Source organism: Gymnoscopelus microlampas (assembly GCF_963454915.1).
Source record: "Gymnoscopelus microlampas genome assembly, chromosome: 11".
NCBI lineage: Eukaryota > Metazoa > Chordata > Actinopteri > Myctophiformes > Myctophidae > Gymnoscopelus > Gymnoscopelus microlampas.
In genome coordinates, this window is record NC_139948.1 from 43,756,708 (window position 1) to 43,778,886 (window position 22,179).

General features: G+C 39.9%; 1 protein-coding gene across 1 annotated transcript; it reads right to left on the bottom strand.

Annotated features, from left to right (window-relative positions):
- Positions 1-784: 784 nt before the first annotated feature.
- On the bottom strand, positions 785-3,582 carry LOC311055350 (GTPase IMAP family member 4-like). Its single transcript, XM_084071508.1, has 2 exons — positions 3,387-3,582; positions 785-2,017 (listed from the first exon to the last, which is right to left on the bottom strand). The coding sequence occupies exons 1-2, from the start codon at positions 3,409-3,411 to the stop codon at positions 1,362-1,364; spliced, it is 681 nt and encodes a 226-aa protein (XP_083927634.1). The 5' UTR covers positions 3,412-3,582; the 3' UTR covers positions 785-1,361.
- Positions 3,583-22,179: the final 18,597 nt, after the last annotated feature.

Here is a 22,179-nt window from a genome sequence, read left to right on the forward strand (position 1 = left end):
GCATTACTGCGTTCACATCAGCGCAGGCTGCGCAGCGCTGCTTGTCACCCTAAAACCGAAATAAAGTAACAAAAAAAGTAACTTTATCCACGGGAAACCCGAAAAAAATCCGTCGCGCGGGGGACGCATGCGCACGTGCATGTGTCCCGTATCATGCGTAGAGCCCCTGTGGAGTCTAAAGCGGCACTGCTTGTGGTACACCATTGGTGACCTGCAAAAATTCTGCAAAAAATCTGCACATGCAGTTCCTCCAAACATCCAGCAGAGTGTGATCACCTTTCACAAACGGACTGAGTTTAATCACATCATAAGTCAGTATGTAGAGTCATATTTAGTGCACATTAAAGTGACATACAAATAATCTTTTATTTTATTTTTTAATTCAGAAACTTCTGAGACATGGACGTTAAGCAGATGTTTCAAAGTTTTACACTAAAACGATTAAATGTTACAGCCGTTTATTAGGCCTACACGGCTTGGTTGAACGCTTGATTATGATTAGTCAATCACTGAATTTGTTGTTGAGGAAACACCCCATGCTGGTCAATTATCCCTTGCATAGTGATCTCATATGGAAAGCTGCAGGCAGAATTAAAATGTATTACTAAGTATAAAAAACACACAAATAGTGCCACTCCCAAATAATAAGAGCACAAGACTGACTGAGAGATGCACTCACTTTTAACCACTTTATCCTAAGCGTCCCTATTTTTCTCATGCATATTCAAAAATGTTCAAAGCAATGCAACATTTTACAGATTGGCTATGTTCAAAAAACAGCATGTCAGTAATAAGCGACATTTATTTTAACATTTTAAAACATAAACAATGTTGAACATTGAAAAATAATGTTTAAAAGGATCAGACATTTTCAATACAGTCACAATACATCATTCAGAAACAGAACATGCAAACTCCACACCAAGAGGCCCCAGAAGTAGGTCCTACTCCTTCTCTGTATCTGTATCCTCTCTCACTGACTGTATCTACTTTGTCAAGGAGCTCTCTGACCTGATCTCTGTTTCCTGTATCTTTGTTGTTAAACACATGATATTTCCCACCACATTTGTCAACCAGTTTCTTTAGGTTCTCATCCTCTCTGATAAACTGCTCTATGTTTGTGTCTTCCAGTCTGTCTCCATAAGTGAAGAGAACTATGATGTAAGCACTGATGTCAGGTGACAGGATTCTCTCCAGTGTCTCCATGGCTTTGTATTCCTGTTCGGTGAAGCGTCCCAACAAAACAGCATGTCAGTAATAAGCAACATTTATTTTAACATTTTAAAACATAAACAATGTTGAACATTGAAAAATAATGTTTAAAAGGATCAGACATTTTCAATACAGTCACAATACATCATTCAGAAACAGAACATGCAAGCTCCCCACCAAGAGGCCCCAGAAGTATGTCTTACTCCTTCTCCGAAGTATCTGTATCCTCTCTCACTGACTGTATCTACTTTGTCAAGGAGCTCTCTGACCTGATCTCTGTTTCCTGTATCTTTGTTGTTAAACACATGATATTTCCCACCACATTTGTCAACCAGTTTCTTTAGGTTCTCATCCTCTCTGATAAACTGCTCTATGTTTGTGTCTTCCAGTCTGTCTCCATAAGTGAAGAGAACTATGATGTAAGCACTGATGTCAGGTGACAGGATTTTCTCCAGTGTCTCCATGGCTTTGTATTCCTGTTCGGTGAAGCGTCCCAACTGGACAACATAGAGGAAGGCATGTGGACCTGGAGCGCACAGCAACAACGCTTTGCCCAACTCTGCTTTCTGCTGTTCTTCTGACAGTTTACTGTTACACAGTCCAGGGGTGTCCACCACTGTGACCCTCTTGTTGAACACATCTCCTTCTGCCTTTTCACTTTCCAGAGTGACTGGTGCAAAACCTAAACTGCAGTCAAACACTTTCCTTCCCATGATGGTGTTTCCTGATGAACTCTTCCCCACTTTCTCCACACCTAGCAACACCAGCCGGTAGGCACCTATAATCACTTCAGTGGAGCTTGACCCTGAAACATGGAAATGTGTCTAGATTGAGGTATATATATACATAAATACATACATACATACATACATACATACATACATTTATTCATACATATTATTATTTCTCTGTTGGCAATTGGTAACACTGCTTCTTGGCAAACCTTACCGTTGGAAAGCATGTTTAGTACCTCTAAAGTTACAGTACATGAACACAGTGATGACCTTGAATAGTTCATATATATTTTAGTATTGTGTATTTAGGATGCGATAAAAATCTGAAAATTACTGCAATGCAGAAAGGTAGACTAACTGTATGTACATTACTGATCTCCATCTGATGCATCATTGTTATCGCAAACACGGGGGCAATGCTGGCAAGTCATAATGGAGCCATGTATCTTTCCTTGCATGAAGTTCTATTATTATATGTGAACTGAACAAGAGACTGTCACATGAACGATATCAATAGTGTATGAGAGCAGAAGAATTCATCAATTCAACCTTTTCAATGAGCTATATTCCAAAATTGACCAATTCCAGGTTTATCTATACAATGAAAACATATGTTCACCTTCACTGCTTTGATTAAATACACCCTAACCACTTGGTTGGAGCTCAGTTAACCATTTAAGCCCATATACAGTATTCAGTACATACCGGTATGCCGATTTTTAAGCTCTCAATGTGTTGCAATGTGACATGACGCTTGTACATCTAAATGTTGACAATTTCCACATAATAACATGCCCAAAATAGTGACGCCAGATTGAAAGTTGTTAAGAAAGATAATTTCCTCACTGAGACTAGTGTCATACATTTCTTGGTAACACTTGTTCATAAGGTACCCGTAATTAACGCTTTAATGTATAATTATTTAATACATCATTTAAGCGTTAATGAAGTGTTAATTAAGCATTAATTAAGCATAAATTCCTTGTAATTCATGTATTAAGTAACTTTGCCTAACTAATTATTAACTAATGATGTTAATTAATTATGAATTACAAGGACTTCATGATGAATTAATGCTTAATTAACGCTTTGTTAATGCTTCATTAAAGCTTAAATAAGTAATCATAAATTAAACGTTAATTGCGGGTACCTTATGAGCAAGTGTTACCCATTTCTTTAAATCCAAATTGGATCTGTGGAGTCCACTTAAATTGGACTCTAGTCTGGACACATGGAGGCTGAGTTCTGTTTTGAGCTGTGCCTACATTTTGCAAAGAGCAGCAACATTCCCTTCCTATGCAGTGCCAGTATAGCTGTAAAAAATAGAAATAGAAAGAAATGAGGGAGAAAAAGAAAAAGAAGAGGAAGCCTTTTAAAAGGCAAAAAAAATCTGTATGGTATGATGACCTGAGCAACATTAGATTAAATAAATATACTTACTACGTTGAGCATGTTTGCTGGCCATGATTATCTTGATAAGGTAGTTGATTAATGATGTCTTGTCAGTGTCGATGCCTAGCTGCTGAGGAGTTTCACTTACATTATATTTAATAATTCCTTCCAGTCTCCTCCCCTCCACACATCATCTGGTGGATATTATGTAATGCAGCTACTGGTAACCTGACCCGTCAGACTTAAGAAAGATTGTGCATCTGATAAATGCCTATTCCCTCTAGGCCAACGATGAAAAGCCACCCTACATTTTTCAAATTGGCCTCATGGTGGCGCTATAACAGGCTGATTCACATTTTACCTATAACACCTGTCTGCTTGCTCACCAGACCCCAACCTGGTGAGACGAACCCCCCCTGCGTCTGGAACTCACTCCCAGGCCCAGCTCACATCAAAGATGTCCCCACCCTTGTTTTAAAACACATTCAGAACATTTTTTACCTTTACTTCTATAGCTTCTAACCTTTTAACTAGTTTTTCCTAATAAAAGTTGCTTTAATTTTTTTGCTGTTTTTTAAAGCAACTTTGACTACTCAGAAAAGCACTTTATAAATTGTATGTATTATTATTATAACACTATCGGTGTGAAACTTGCACACACATTCCCTAGAGGCCAAGGAAAAACCTCTGCCCTGCAGTCTTCACATCGGCCTTTTATAGTGCCACCAGGAGGCAGATTTTTGGCAAAACATATTAATCCTACATACAGGGACCTAGGATGTCTCCACAGATCCAATTTGGTTAAAAGGTCCCCACTTTTAAACACATTTTGTTTCTTATAGCCATGAATTTCCCTCAAAATGCAGGGTTTATTAGGGTACATTGTCTTTTATAGAACCCTTAAGTAGTAAGGGGTCCAAAGCCATGCTCCTCTAGCCTGATGAAGCCCTGCAAAAACGTTGATCCCCACTTTTGTTTTCTCTCGGCTTATTACTGCAATGCACTTTTTTTCTGGCCTGCCAAAGAAAACAACTGACAGATTACAACTTGTTCAAAATGAGGCAGCCAGAGTTTTAACTAAAACTAAGATGAGAGAACATATTACTCTTTAAGCTTCACTACTTTAATTTAAGCTTCACTACATTGTCTCCTGGATGTTTTTAGCATTGATTTAAAAAGTATTTTAATTGTTTATAAAGCTCTCAATGGTCTGGCACCTTCCTACCTCTATGACTGCCTGCCTATTATGTTCCAAAACGCCCCTCAGGTCATCTAGTGCTGACCTACTCGAAGTGCCTACAATGGCATATAAAAACACAATGAAGCAGCATTCTGCTTTTACGGGCCGACGGTTTGGAATAAACTTGCATTACACCTAAGACAAGCAGCCTCTGTAGATAGCTTTAAAGTACAGCTCAAGACCTATTTTTTCACTCATGCTTTTAGTTGATTTTTAAATCTCTGCATGTGTTGTTATTCACGTCCTCACCGTTTTGCCTGATTCACTGTTTTTTTTTGCAATTATTTTAATGTTGTTTTATACTTTTGCTTTTCTTTTTTGCTTTATTTGTTCAAAGAACTGTGGGGATGTGCATATATTAGCCTTTTTCATATGATTTGTATTGGTGACATAAAAAAAAGAAGAAAAAAAATAGTGAAATAATATTATTATTTTAATAAGAATAGGTATACACTGGGCATGTCATTATAGGCTAAATAAACACACACACACACACACACACACACACACACACACACACACACACACACACACACACACACACACACACACACAAATAATGTACATACATTAATAAAACAATGAATAGAAAATTAATAAATACAAAATAAATAGTTCAATTTCTAAAATGTTTTCAAAACAGCTGATGTACAAGCCCACAACATGTTGCAATGTCTTGTGAGCTTGTACATCAGATTTTTGTTTTAATCATTTAGATTTGTTGGTGGTTAAGTGGCTCTGTTGTTAAGGCCATATACACAATGGGCCATAGACCATGAAGCAGATACACTATGGCCAACTTTCCTAAAATGAGTGGCAACTGTTCTGTGCATATTCTGAGTTCTAATGTCACTTCGATGTTTGTTATTGCGTGTTTTCAATGCTCTTGTCGTCATACCAACATATGCCACCGAACATGGACATGAACGTGCTCATGTACAGCGTTGATTTGGATGGAATTATCCCTTAAAGGATTTCTGCATTAACCACTGAGCCACATATAACCACAATATAAATATAAATTACTTTGAAAAAAGACAATCAAAAAGCTCACAACACTTCACAACATGGAGTGATCTTGTATATCACCTATTTAATTTTATTTTCCCATTTTGCCTTTTTTTTTTTTTTTTTTTTTTACCCAGGGTAGTAGCTGTGCTCATTTTTAGCAATGGCATACACATAGACACACACTGACAGACACACACACACACACACACATTAAAACCTGCATGGGAGCTAACCAGTACAACCACCGTCTTGTACTGTTGGCCACTGAGCAGCTCCATTGGAGTAGTTGCGGGTTCAGTGCCGTGCTCAAAGGCACTTCAGCGGTTTGATTGATTGATTGATGTACTTTATTTAGTAAGACATGAGAACAGCAGTACATGAAAGTACAAATTCGCAATACAAGGTTTTTTTTGATTGATTGAAATTTTTATTAGGCAAAAGAATGTAAAACAACACAGTTACATTTATAATGCTTTTGTCTAAAAGGTCCGGCCAAAAAAGTCCTTGCGGGCTTGTTTCCGTTGGGGTCCTTGAATTAATTTCACAGACATATAAAGTAGCAACCAAACAGTTCAAAAATCCACATGAGAATACAGAGGAAAAAACATATACCACTATGTACAAAAACAGGCATGAGAAAGTAAAACATTATATACAAAAAATATATATACAAACGATGCATTAGAAAATAGAAATACAAAATATGTACAAAAAAGGGGAGGGGGGAGGGTCGTCTGTCTACAGGGAAACTGGTACTAGCTCCTCTTTAGGCCTCCAGAAAGATGAGTTTTTAGGGCTGTTTTGAATGAGCCCAGCGAACTGCATTTTTTGAGGGATGGGGTTAGACTATTCCATTCCATGGTGGCTGTGCTGTAGAAGGAGGTCTACTAAACTGGAAGACTCATTAAGCACTGAGCTTGTTTAAGATGAGATCCCCATGCACACAAATCATGATGACATATACAGTAAGAGACAGACAGATATACACAACTACTATAGAATGTCATACAATCAGTTTACAGGTTACTGGTATGAAGAGTGAGAAATATGTACAAAAGAAGAAAGAGAGAGGGGGGGTAGGGGGTAGGGGGGTAGGTTAGGGGAGGGGTGAGTGGTGACCATTCACTTCCCCACACAGATTTTGCCTGCCGGTCCGGGTAATCGAACCGGCATCCTTCCAGCAATAAATGCGCTCCATTAACTTTTAGGCTATCGCTGTCCTTTGAGTATAATGGTTAACTATTCTGAAGAAAACATGGAGACCGCAAAGTAATCCATTGTATCTTGGCAGGTGGCAGTCCGGGGACAGGCATTACAGGTGGCATGGTCTTTTCTGTGTTTGGGATTTCAATAATTGAGTCTCATCAGTACAGACAGTGCTTTCATCGCAAAAGGGCCACATGGCTGTGAAGGTGAGTGGGTGTGTATTAAAGGTCATATGGTTATTAAAGAGATTGCTGGCATTTCAGAGTACAGTGTTAGTTGAGGACAGATACAAGTTCTACCAGCCAAACTAGTTTTTTGTTTGTCAAGGTCGCTTCAATAGGCGTGGTTTCCATTAAGGTGAAGAGGAATTCTATGCTGATGAGAAACTCTTAAACCATGCAGGTGTTATGTAAGAAATACCAATGGAACAAAAGAAAAATACACTTTAGAGTCAACACAGATGAGTGATTTATGAAGGGCATGACAGGATTAAAAGGAATGCAGTGTCACAACCAGTTTGCAAACACTGGTCCCTTGAGTATCTTGAAAACCAGGCCAAGTTGCAAGTTTGCAAGTTGCTGTACTACTCTGTCCTCCTCTACCCTGAGTCATCCCATCGTAGCATAATGAGTAGGGGTTAGGTGAGTCCGAGGTGTGAGGTAGTAGTCTGATTAGTTTGTTTTGAGAGGTCTGTAGTTTTTGTAGATTTTAGTGCCGTTGAGGTGCCAGAGCAGTTTCCCAAACAATGGGTCGGGACCCATTTGTGGGTCGCGGACCCATTTTTTTTTGACTAAATATCCCCTTTTTTTCCTTTCCTAAAAAATCTAATCATTTTAGATTGAAGGAATCAAAGATATTTAAAAAAAAATGAATACCAGGTTGCTTATTTCTCTCACTAAACATGGCAACGTTTTTGGATCCCATATGGTTGATTATTTCTCTTACTAAACATGGCAACGTTGAAAGGCCCAATGAGGAACAGGCAGCGCCACAGTTCATAGAGTTACAGGGGCGGACTGGCCATTTGCATACTGAGCATATGCCCCACCCAATTTTTTTTAAAATATTTTTGCTCCTGTTTTAGGATTATTACGTCATTTCTGGGTTGCACGCCCCAATTATTAGTTACGGTAATGTTTGGCCTGGGATGCTTTTCAGTAAGTGGTGGTATTAAGGACGTGCGTTTGTATGTGCCTCGACGGAGTGGAGTGGTAGAGTGTCTGCCGGTTTGGTGGGCCGGTCTGGACCTAAATGCAAGGGCTGAATTTTGGTCCCAGTCCGGCCCTGTAGAGATACATACAGTGGCCGAAAACAGTATTGGGGGGTCGTCTTTAGATCCCATATTCTGAGAGGACATTGAGCCCTCATTTGCAAAAGGACCAGCCAATGAGGAAAAAGTCACGACTAACAAACAAGTCAGGACTAGCGAGTGTAGATCAAGGGGCCAGCCTGACATTTTGACGAACTTTAGACTTGATTCTTACCTTAATAAAAATTGTCATAAATACTATATGCTTCCAGTCGCTAGTTTAAAGTCTCCTTTCAATCACCATGATAGGCGTTTTGCTAAATTATGGTCCCATTTATTTTAAAATTGACGATAAAGTAGGCTCCAGGAGGGGCGGGATGATTTGATTGAACCTACACAACCAATAGCATTCATTCCCCGCCCCCGCTCTTGATTGACAAGCTACCGAACCAATAGCATTCTTTGGGGGTTGTTTTACGGTTCCCTGGTCACATGTCTGGTTGACCCGCCCCCGCTTTGGTCGCATGTCTGGTCTCAAACAATAGCTTTCGATTTCCGACGTGCCCTTAGGTATATATTAAAGATGAAGGATTGCACATTCCTGAACAATCAGCTTCATTTACGGTCTTTAGAAACCAATGGCGTGACGCTGTCCATTCATTTTATACAGTCTATGGTGTAGATATAGACCAGGTTTGGCAACCTGGTAAAAAACAACGTATAAGAAGTAGTGATAATAGCAGATGGTGGGTTGTATCGGGACAGGGGACGGCTCGTTGGATCCGTGCTGGTCGAGGTGCATCCAACAGCGACCGGCCCCGGCCGGTCTGGGCACGAAAGACCGCCTCCTGCGGAGGTCAAGGGACCTCCGGACAGGACAGACATAGAGGAATGCCGCAGCTTGTTTTTAAACAAACTATTTGTTTTAGCCGATATATAGATCAAATAAACATACTGCTTCACATGAACAATGTTGACTTAATTAAGAGATTTGATAGGGGATATATGTTTTATATACACAAATAAAAATGTCAGAAAGGGTTCATGCATTAAATCACACCCTGTTATAGAGCTTAAAGGACAACTTTGTTTTTTTACAACCAAGGTTTATATTTTAGCTTGTAATTAAAGTAAATAAAAGATGAGTGTTACATTTTTTTAATTTACTGCTTTCTATAGTTTTAGCAATTTTCGCGATATTTTTTACAGTGTGTGTCTAGTGGCATTCTGTCCGGTGGTTAAATATGTCTTTTTTTACACAATAACCCAGCGTTTTCTTTATTAGTATTTACAGAAGCTTGTTTCTAGCCCCCAATAACTCACATCTGGCCATCAAAGACCACAGGACCTTTTTTTATTGTGTAAAAAAGGCATATTTAGCCACCGGACAGAATGCCCCCGCCCACTGTAAAAAATATCGTGAAAATTGCTAAAACTATAGAAAGCAGTAAATGAAAAAAAAAGAACACTCATCTTTTATTTACTTTAATTACAAGCTAAAATATAAACCTTGGTTGTAAAAAACCAAAGTTGTCCTTTAAGATTCCTGCCCGAATTTGTCAGGCTTCGAGCCGGGATCGGGCAGTACATTTATAGCCTACGTTTATAACAGCAGCACAGCATAATAATAAACTTTTATATTATGAGCCTAGGACACTATACTAGGACCCAGGAGCAACTGAATATTATCTACGCCTAAATACACTGTATATGACGTAGCCTCGCGTGGCCCGACAATATCACACGACACACTGCGTGGATATTAGTCTGGTGTTGTCTGATCTATCTGGGTCCATTTATGACCCCAGTACCGAATGAGTCCGAATGAGTGGCACATCTTTTTATTTTGACACACACATATATATATATATATATATATATATATATATATATATATATATATATATATATATATATATATATATATTTATATATATATATATATTAGAGGTGGGCATAGATTATTTTTTTGTATCTAGATTAATCTATCTGCAATCCTGGAGTCAATCTAGATTAATCTAGATTAAAATGGCTCATTTGAAGTCTGCCGAAGGCATTCAAAATATGTGTGTTCTAGGGATGCACCGATGAGACATTTTGGCCGATATCGATATCCGATATGATATAATGCTGTTATGGCCGATAACCGATATAACCAATGTCGATATGATCGATAAAAAAAAATGTTTTATCCAGTCTGAAAAACATGTGTAAACACTACATTGTAAAAAGCAATCCCTGTTTATTTCAAATTATTTTATATTATCATCTGGATAATCCCCAGAGCAAAAAACATAAGTGTCAACTGCAAAAAGTACCAGTGACAGCAGCTTAGAAACTTGGCAAATATCATTGATGTGAAGAATAAAAAGTTTGGGCCCCAATACTGACCCCTGGGAGACGCCACAAGCAATGTCCAAATGATTTGAGCTGTATTTGCCCAGCTTCACAAACTGTTGACGTCTGTCCAAATAACTTTGTTTTAATCCAGTCTACTGCAATGCCTCTAATGCCAATTTTCTCCAGTTTGTTTATTAATATGTTGTGATTGATAGTGTCAGAAGCTTTTTTTGAGGTAAATTAATATTCCAATTGCAACTGTGATTCTTTCAATGGATTCCATCAATGCCTGAGATGTTGATCTGTTAGTTCTAAAACCATATTGACTCTCTGAGAGTAGGCTACATTAAATCTTTCCAAAAAAAGAATCTAGTCTGCTATTGAAAAGTTTCTCCAGTAGGCCTATCTTGTGTGTGTGTGTGTGTGTGTGTGTGCTGGGAGGCATGCGTTAATCCGACAGACCTTTTCTCCGACTATGTGGCATCCGCGTGCGGTTAGGGTTAGGGTGCGGGTTTGGTTCGGGTTTAGTATTGGAAACGTCGGAGCGCTGCGCTGTCGGAGGAATGCGCTGTCGGACTAACGTACTGCACCCGTGTGTGTGTGTGTGTGTGTGTGTGTGTGTGTGTGTGTGTGTGTGTGTGTGTGTGCACCCGCACGCTTAATAGCATACATTTGTTTGTTGTTACTTGTTAGCACGTAGCACTCATTAGCATGCTCTATAGCAACAAGTATTGCCAAACAGCGCCCAACTACTGCTATATTTGTCCACCAACACGGTAGTGGAGGCTTTGCTTTTGCCCAATGACCACTTTAATAAGCTTCGCTGGGCTTACACTCCTGAAGCAAATGAATTAACGTGTGGAGCAACCGAGTGAGACACACTCGGTCTCTGTCTGAGTGAATGAGAGGCAGCAGTGCGCACGTCGGTACACCATGTGAAACCCGACACCTATCCCCCCAGTCACACACAGACACAGAGTAATTCGACCAGGCATACATCAGCTAATGTAATTGACCCAACTTTGAGAATAGATTAACGGCGGTATTTTTTTTATCGCACGATAAGAGTCCGCCGTTAACTGTGCCCGGTAACAGCGTTAAGGTCCCGGCCTTAATATATATATATATATATATATATATATATATATATATATATATATATATATATATATATATATATATATTAGTGATGTGTGGGTTGACCCGTAACCCGCGGCGCGGGTGGGTCGAGTCAGAATTTCAGGCTGAGTGGGTCAGCCGCTATCACACGCAAAAAAAAAATCAATTAAAGGGAAAGGGATATTTCACTTTCAAAAAATAACTGTTTTCATTTATTTTTAATATTTTCTTTGGAAAATGAAAACAATTAAATACAATAACAAAATACAATTAAATAAATGAAAAAAAGTAATCGAATAAACACGGCCCCCTCACAAATTTTGGTCTCACCACTACAGACAGACGTTTCTCAAATTATAGGAGGATGGTCATGTTTTGTGCAATGCCCCCCCTCACCCACTGTAAAATAAGAGTTCTACTTTGGTTCACAGAATATTGAACATCACCATGGCACATCTACAAGAATGTGGGAAAACAGTTCCGTTCAAGCCATTTTTAAACGGGATGGGGTCAGGCATCAATAAGAATTTATTCTTCTGCCTGTTCCTTTTCGCTCATGGATGTATTGGATTTAATGAATTAATATCCTATGAAATGAACTATATGTACTGTAATACAATACCATGTGCGAAACAAAATAAAATAAATAAATGAAAAATGTATTGTTCCGATGCACACGTGAGCATTTTATGATTGGGCAAGGAGGTGGTGAGTCATGGTTTTACACTAGGAAAGATAGAAACACATGGTTATTATACAATTCAACATTTAACACTACAATAAACCAAGTGACATTCAATTAATACACCAAGTGACATTCAATATTTCGCTAAGGTCAATGATTATTTTATTTCCCTGCATTCTATATTAAGTACTTATGTGCTATGTTCATTACACACAAACACACACCTATCTATGAGTTTCAAGGCAAACAATACATAACCCACAAATTGCAACATGCAACCATGAACAAGTGAACTAACTTAAGTGACGCATGACCCAGGCCTGCTGAGACTCCAGGACAGAGGGCTCTCCAGTGGAGTTGTTACTGCTGCTGCTGCCAAGCAGAATTGAACGACAGTCAGGGTATATATATACCGGGCCACTAATGAGTCGTGAGTGAAGACAGGTGTGATTGGTGATGAGTGACAGGTGAGAGGGGTGGATCCAATCCATGGGAATAGGGGGTGGGTTGCTGACTAGAATAGATGACTCTTTTCTACACCCACCCTCACTAACCTTAACCTCAGTAAAACAATGCCTAAGCCTAACCTCAAGAAACACTATTTGTAAAACTAAGAATTAAGTAAACTTAAGTATGTCATACATAAAAAACAACTACTCTAAAAAAAAAAGCATTTCATGTAATTTAAAAAAAATATTGCACATGTATTAATTAACAGGGTCAAGTTTTGTACAATGCAATTTAAATGTAGCCTGCATTGAGGGTGGGGTTTGAACCGGGGACCTTCAGAAAAAGAGAAAGGAAAACACAAAGATGCTTTTTTTTAATGAAGCCAGGCCTCTACAATAGCCATTGGCTCATGGAGGCTTCTAGATAATGGTCCGTAGATCGAGTGTAGAACGTTTCACGCAAATTGCTCAAACATCACTGCAGAAACACAGGTTTAAGAGTTTTTCAAACTGCTCAAAATGGCGGAAAATCTAAGGGCGGAGCTTACTGGTCAAAGTGATAGATGTGTTCCTCATGAGTCAAGGCACATGTGTAAGCTAGTTGCATGACTTATGCCTGTTTAAACTTTGCATTTAAAAAAAAATGCTAAAGTGCCCCCCTTTGGCCAATTGGAGTAAGACTGGTTTTGGTGATATTTGGAATGACCCTCTACATTACTGCAAAGAAATGTGAGTCTGCATGTATGTGTTAGGGGCAGACGAATAATTGTTATAAAACTGCAATATACATTGGCTCATAAAAGCTTGATTTTTTTAATTTATGGAAAATCCGCCACTAAAGTTTTGTTGGCATAGGTCCAAAGTACATGTGTAGAAAGTTTTGTGCAGATTGCTCAAAAATCCCAGGAGGATAGTTTTTTTTACTTCTTTTCATATAATTCAAAATGGTAGGAGATCTAAAGGTCAGAGGTCAAAAGTCAGACACGAAAGTTGTTAGGCATGAGGAGACGCATGTTTGTATCGAAGTTTCATGGCTGTAGGTCAAACAGGGCATGAGTTGTACCTGTTCAAAGTTGGCACTTTCAATTGATTGCTATAGCGCCACCCTTTGGCCAATGGTTGTAAGTTTCGGGCCTTGGCCATTTGGCATAGCCCTCCACCATATTGCTTTTCATAAAAGGTTACCGCACGTTTAGGCCGTGACAGAAACAACGGCGGAAGAATAATAATAATAGCGAAAGCCAAGAGATGCAAAGAGGTTTCGAGCCTAAAGGCCTCGCACCCTCAATAACACTCCACAATCATAATCCATGGAAACCCTCCATCCACAGCCGACCTCCTCCAACCTAAAAGTTAGCTCACCTCTGATCAAAGTTAGGTGCCTTTACATTCAACTATTGTGACACTGCATTCAATTAAAATCCTGGCATGCCCCTCATTCATCACTCATCATGTGCATATATTTTTTGTCTCAAGTTTTCTTGTTCCAGTGTTCCATTGGCACTTTATCCTTGAGAAGTATTTAACTAATAATGTAATTATTATGTCATCAAATCCAAACAAATCAAATGTAGCTTGTAGGGTGTGTCTTTTTTCTATTGTTACATTTGCATGCCTTCGGACTTTCTCACCAACAGAGAATACCTGATCACCTTAATGGAAACCAAAACTATTGATGCTACCTTGCCAAACCAAACAAATGGTTTTGCTGGTAGAACTTGATCTCCTTCTCTCCTTAAGACAAGTAGACTGTCCTTTGAAAAGCCAGCAATGTCTTTAACACTGACTCACCTTTGCAGTAACGTGGCCCTTTTGCGATGGAAGCACTGTGTGTACTGATGAGACTCAGTTATTATTATCCAAAAATAATTAGGATTTTTTTTTGGGTCATTAAGTGGCTCAGTAGTTAATGCAGACATACTATTGTTTTAAAATGTGCAGCACATTGGAATAGACCCTATGACACATTAAGGGTCCATTAGTATACATTTAGGGCTAGGCCACTGTGTTTTTGATGAGATGATTATTTTTGCATGCCCGTGGCAAAAATGAAATATTAATGAAAATGTCCATCACAAGCTGCCATGTTGATGACCCTTGATTTACATGGTGAAAGAAACGCAAATGCCCACTTTCCATGCCGTACCCGAAGGCAGCATTCAAAATAATTGCCTTTTCCTTACTCTCCTGAACTTGAATGCAGCATTAATGTGGAAAGGAAGAATTTGTTGCGCGTGGTGTTGCCTACCAAAAATAGTCGCCTACCAAAAATAGTCGATCTACAAGCTACAAAATGAGATATTCCTCCAAATCTGGCTAGGATTGAAAAAAAGAATCGCCTGCCCCTCAAAATTTCTCTGCGCAGGTCCGCAGGATGTTCTCACGTCTCACGTTCTCACTTGAAATTACAGTGATCCCCAGCAGATGTCATAATTGCCCACACTACAGCTCCAAGAGGATCCTGGAAGATGGGTCAAGTTTTGAGTACTAAGTCTGACTGCAAAGGATTGGTCTGCTTTGTGTGCATCCAAACCAAAACCAGGGTCTTGGAGAGACCTTTTACGAAGATCTGCCTGCTGGTGGAGGCCACAGTATAAGACCATAGACATTTTTTCTATCTATTCCCTCTTTGTAGTACCACTTACAGTAGCTGCAAAGGTGAATGGGTTTGTATTAGCCAATTAGGTCTTATGATTATTATCGAGATTGCTGGCATTTCTGAGTACAGTGTCACTTGAGGACATGCAGGAGGAGATACAAGTTCTACCAGCTAAACAATTTGTTTTGTTTGTCAAGATCGCTTAATAGGTGTGGTTTCCATTAAGGTGAACAGGAATTCTATGGTGCTGATGAGAAACCCTAGAGAGTAGACTCTAGTCTAGACAATGCAGGTGTTATGTGCAGATTTATGTACTTGTTGACAGATTAATGGAGGGCATGACAGGATTTAAAGGAATGCAGTGCCACAACTAGTTGAATGCAAGAGCTCTTAACTTTGATCATTGGTGAGCAAACATTTAGGTGGAAGTCAGACGGTAATTGCAGACCCCATGCTGTGGATCGAGGGTTTCCAGGGATTATGGCTGTGGAGTGTTATTAGTAGTTGTTGTTGTTATTATTATTATTATTACTACAGGGACAGAGCTCTCAGCTCTGTACCTGTTTTGGTATTGGCATTATTCCATTTCTTCTGCCGTTTTTGCCAGTTCTGGCTGAACCGTGCATACGCTTTTTACGAAACTCGGCCATATGGTAGATGGTCATGAAAAACTATCAAGAAATAATTCTCACAATCTTTCGTCAAAAGGTGGCGCTATAGCACTCAGTTGAAAATGCCAACTTTGAACAGGTACAACTCATGCCCTGTTTGACCTACAGCCATGAAACTTCGATGCACACATGCGTCTCCTCATGCATAACAACTTTCACTGTTTGACTTTTGACCTCTGACCTTTAGATCTCCCACCATTTTGAATTATATGAAAAGCAGTAAAAAGCAGTTAAAACCTATCTCCTCCTGGGATTTTTGAGTAATTTGCACAAAACATTTTACACATGAACTTTGGACCTATGCCGACAAACGTATGCAAAAGATTTTCCATAAGTGAAAAAATGAAGCTTTAATGAGCCAATGAATATTGCAGTTTTATGACAATTATTCATCTGCCCCTAACACATACTACATGCAGACTTACCATTCTTTGAAACTTTGCAGAAATGTAAAGGGCCATGGCCGATTGCCATTAGACCTGCTTACACATGTGCCTTGACTAATGAGGAACACATCTATCACGTTGACCAGTAAGCACCGCCCTTAGATTGTCCGCAATCTTGAGCAGTTTGAAAAACACTTAAACCCAGGATTTTTCAGCTATTTGCGTGAAACTGTATCATCGGTGTGATCTCTTTTTTCAGAGGTTTGTCTGTTGGTCCAATAGCGTCCCGCTTAAGTGTATGTCTCACAACCTCAAGGTCACAGGTTCAAGCCTCACTTGGTGCAGACTTCATCTAAGTTGCATTTCACACAACATGACTATCAATGAATACATCTGCAATTGTTAAAGATAACATGAAATACTTAATTGAGTGTTTTTTACGTACTTCATTGTGAAAATAGCTGATCTACAATCTCACAACTTTTCAGATAGCAATGAGAGTATGTTTTTTCAATGTATAACATACTTCATTGTGAAAATAGCCGATGTACAATCTGACAACTTTTAATGGTTTGTGAGCTTGTAGATCGGCTACTTTCACTAGTTTTGGTTCTGAGGATATGTACAATTTCTTCATTGGTAAATGGTTTGTGAACGAGTGATCTTAGTGTTAGTGAAACAGGAGCTTGGGTCATGACAGAAGGCAAGAGTTTGTGATCCTCAACAGACAACATCAGCCTGGACAAAGCTATAGCACTATAGGTAGTGTTGCAGCTACCTAAGAGTGCCTCATACCGCATGGTTGCCGGTTCAAGCCTCACTTGATGCAGACTCATTTAAGTTGAATTGCAAAAAACATGACTCAATCTATTCCGTTTCCATGGCTCTCTCTCTCTCTCTCTTCAATCTATTCCGTTTCCATGTCTTTCTCTTCAATGTATTCCGTTTCCATGTCTCTCTTTCTGTCTCTTCAATCTATTCCGTTTCTATCGTCAATCTATTCAGTTTCCATGTCTCTCTCTCTTCGATCTATCTATCTATCTATCTATCTATCTATCTATCTATCTATGTGAAACTGTATCATCTGTGTGATCTCCTTTTTCACAGTTCCCTGTCTGTTGGTCCAATGGCGTCTCCCTTAAATAAGTGCCTCACAATCTCAAGATCGCCAGTTCAAGCCTCACTTGATGCAGACTTCATTTAAGTTGAATTGCAAACAACATGACTGTATCAATGAATATATGTGCAAATGGTAAAGTTAACCTGAAATGCTCATTTGAGAGTACGTTTTTTCAATGTATGACATATTCATTCTGAAAATAGCCTATCTACGATCTCAAAACTTTTCAGATAGCAACGTGTTTCTGAGCTTGTAGATCGGCTGCTTTCACTGTTTTCGGTTGCGAGGAGACATACAATTTCTCTATTGGTAAATGGTTTGTGAACGAGTGGTCTTAGTGTTGGCTTGGTTCATGACAGAATGCATGGATTTTTAGCTTTTTAATCCTAAGGCCACAAACAGTCAGAATCGGTAACGTCCTGTCTGATACTCTGATCCTGAGTACTGGTTCTCCTCAAGGCTGTATTCTCAGCTCCTTTTTATTTACCCTCTTTACTCATGACTGTTTTGCTCACCACCTCAACAATCTAATCGTAAAATATGCGGACGATACCACCGTCATCGGGCTGATAAAATCCGACGATGAGTCCAATTACAGATCAGAGGTTCAGAACCTAGTTAGGTGGAGCGAGGACAACAACCTCATTCTGGGTGCATTTCTCCTTTCCGACATGTCGCCTTTCCGACGTTGATGAACCCTATACCTAACCCTAACCCTAACCCTAACCGCACGCGGAAGCCACTAGTCGGAGTGGTGAGATGTCGGAATGGAGAGTGAACACCCCTCATTCTTAATGCTTCAAAAACGAAGGAGCTCATCACTGATTTCCGCCGTAAAAAGACACCTCCTCATCCCCTAACAATCAATGGTACAGAGGTTGAGATGGTAAAAAGCATAACATTTCTTGGTGTAACCTTTTCGGAGGATCTCAGCTGGCACTCTAACGCCAACTTAATTCTCAAAAAGTCCCAGCAACGGCTCTTCTTTTTAAGAAGACTAAAAGAGTTCACTCTCAATGGTCAGATTCTTCTTAATTTCTATCGCTGCATTATTGAGAGTATTCTTACTAGTTCTTTTACAGTTTGGTTTGGTAACCTCACAGTGAAGGAGCGAAAATCCCTGAATAAAGTAGTGCGCCTTGCCCGAAAAATAACTGGTGCCAACCTACCAGCTCTAGAAGAGCTCTATAGTGCTAGACTCTTATCTCGGGCCTCCAGTATCATGGAGGGCTCTGCTGGTCATCCGGCCGCAGGCCTCTTTGCACTACCCCCCTCGGGCAGACGCTACCAATCTATTGGTTGCTCCACAAACCGCTCTGCAAACAGCTTTTTCCCAAGCGCAGTGCGTAAATGAAATGAAAAATTGCCCCTGTCTAGATCCTAGACCACGCTCCCCCTCTTCTCCTGTTTATCAATCTCCTGTAAGGAAGGACTGGTCCAAGGTGTATCCAAAAATGCTCATGTCCCTCTCGTATTTATTTCCTTATGCCTCTATGAATTGTTGATGTCTTTTTGTACCTTTTTGTATCAATGTCTTGTAAATGTTTTTTAAATGTGTTTAGCTCTTGCACCCCATTTCCAATGTAGTTCACTACAAATGGCAAATAAAATGACTCTGACTCTCTGACTCTGAAGAGTTTATGATCTTCAACAGACAACATCAGCCTGGACAAAGCTATAGCACTATAGCTAGTGTTGCAGCCTATTAGTCCGAAGGTTGAGAGTTCGGTTCCTGTTAATGGCAATAGGTTGAGATGTCCAATCAATCCATTCTGTTTCCATCTCTCTCTCTCATCAATCTATTCCGTTTCCATGTCTCTCTTCAATCTATTCCGTTTCCATGGCTCGCTCTCTCTCTCTCTCTCCAATCTATTCCGTTTCCATGTCTGTCTCTCTCTCTCTCTCTCTCTCTCCAGTTTCCATCTCTCTCTCTCTCTCTCTCTCTCTCTCTCTCTCTCTCTCTCTCTCTCTCTCTCTCTCTCTGATTATTATGATTAGACTCTTTGCACTTTCTCTTGATGATGATAATCTGTTTTACTTGTCCAGTTCTGCCCTCCTTTGCCTTGTTAGCATACTGTTCCATGTCAACAGATGACATGCCATCTGTCTTCGCCTATTTCTTCAACCATTATTCACTGTGGTCATATACTAGGGGTGTGCCGATACACTAATTTCACCAAACGATACGATACGATATTTGGCTCACAACTTCGATACGATTTCGATACGATATTCAGACATGCAAACTTGTAGCTTTTCAGCTACAATAGCCGTTTTGAATCCAAATAGTATGACACCTGACCCGAAAAAAAAACATGTTGTCACTCTTTTCACTTCGGGGACGTTTGCATGCCTAATTATTATGATTGTAATTTTTTTTTTTTTTTTTTTTTTTTTCAAAAACGATTTTTTTTTTTTTTCCAAAACGATACATATCGTCGCGAAAACGTATCGCGATATATCGCGGGACGATATATCGGCACACCCCTATCATATACCATTCACTTTAATTGTTTCAATGTTGGACCACAACTGAATTTTCAAAAACATTAACCCTTCTTTCAAGGATTGAACACACGTTTTGACATTTTGAGTGAATTAAGGTAGCTATCATCAAATTACTTCTTGTCCTCACCTGACACAATCATCCTATAGTAAGATTGCGTATAGAGGGTGGGTCGAGGGTGGAGGTCACAAACTAAACAACACTGCTGCTCAGATCCGCACCAAACTTGGCACAAACACTGGTCAGGGGTCAAGCAGGCGAGCTTCCTCTGGATGCCTTTTTTGTTAGTCAGTGGGTGCTCAGCTACAGAGACAACTAATTCAAAAGATAGCACGGAAGTGGAAAAAGCGGCACTGCAGAAATAACAACTGCAAAACAGGGTCAAATGCACATTCGTCTTGTTTTTTGTTGAGAACGCTCTGTTTTGGCGCAGAGCAGATTCAAAAGTAACATTGGGGGACTACTAAGGCATACATGTGATCATCCCCACCTGTGTAGGGGGGAAGTCCTTGCTTGACAATCAATAAATTAGTTAAATGGTAAATGGTGCATTTGTATAGCGCTTTTATCCAAAGCGCTTCACATACAGTAGTTTGTGCATTACATTCACCCATTGACACACACATGCATACACCGATGGAGGAGGAAACCATGCAAGGCACCAACCTGCTCATCGGGAGCAATTAGGGGTTCAGCGTCTTGCTCAAGGACACTTCGACATTAACTCTGGGGGAGCCCCCCAGCCCGGGATCGAATTGGCAATGTTGCGGTTCCCAGTTCACTCTACCCGGCCACTCTACCCCTGAGCCACCGCCGCTAGCGACCGCCGTTAGTTCACTATAACACAAACAATGAAGCAGTACATATGTGCGTGTGTGTGTGCGTGCGTGCGTGCGTATGTATGTATATATATATATGTATGTAATATGTGCCTAAAGCCCCTTTAGGCAAACCCTAGTATGATGAGGCCCGTAAAGCCCGGTATGAGTGTGTTCTTAGTGCACATAATGCATGGGCTGCAGGTTTTGATATCTAGTTACGTTTTTTTTAAGTCAATGAATAAGGAGTATGACGTGGCTGTAGCATTGCCTGGTCTCCATGCGTCCAAGCATTTACTTTGGTTCTTGAGATAGGAGTTGCTGACAGGACCTGATTACTGCTACACTAAACTAAATTAAGTCTGAATGATGCAGGTCAACAATGGAAACGGCATGACAAGCACAATGTACTATGAAACATAATACTATCTTATCTAATCTTTCTTTCTCTCTCTCTCTCTCTCTCCCTCCCTCTTGAATGGCTGCTGACGGGTGTTTCTGGGCTCTCTTGTATTTTAAAAGGGAGAAAAGAATGATACGGGTCAATAGAAACACTAAGAAATTCTATGTCCCCGCGCTGATGGGACACCAGGACATGGCATCCTTTAAATCCTGCCATGCCCCTCATGATCCAATCACTCATCATGTACGTGCCAGTTTTGACTGTCATATTTTATTTTCCACTGTTCCTTTGAGATATGTCAGAAATGACATTATTTAATAATACATATTAGACGTGTGTGTATATATAATAGAGCCGGAAAGGAAGCTTGTTGTGCTATTTTTTTTAGGGAGAAGCGGGGGGAGTAAATAAGTTATACTTCTTTTCAAATATACATATTTTATTAGCATTGCATTCATTTTATTGTCTCCGCCAGGCCGAAAGGCATGGCGAGAGAGTATGTTTTACCGTCCGTCCGTCCGTCCGTCCGTCCGTCCGTGTGTGTGTGTGTGTGTGTGTGTGTGTGTGTGTGTTACCAGCTAATCTCCGGCACTGTTGGCCCGGTCACTGCGAAACTGTGCACACACACTCCCTGGATGCCAATTCAGAACCTCTGCCTCAAATATGTCCGATTTCCCATATTCCATCCTCATTGGCTAAGGTTGCCTTCCAAAATTTGCAGGATTGGTCCGTTTTGAACAAAATGCCTCAAATCATGAACGCAGCTTGCGATTTCCGTGAAATTTCACAAACACATTCCCACTAGGCTGAGGAAGAAATACCACTTGGAATTTTTCAAATCAGCCTTATGGTGGCGCTATAAAAGGCTGATTTGTGTTTTTAACTATAACTGCACCGATCTGTGTGACACTTTGCACGCACACTCCCTAGAGGCCAAGGAAAAACATCTGCCCTGCATTTTTCACATTTGCCTTTTATAGCGCCACACATTTTTGGATATTAAGCCTTCAGATTTTATCCAAATTTCACACAAATCGGT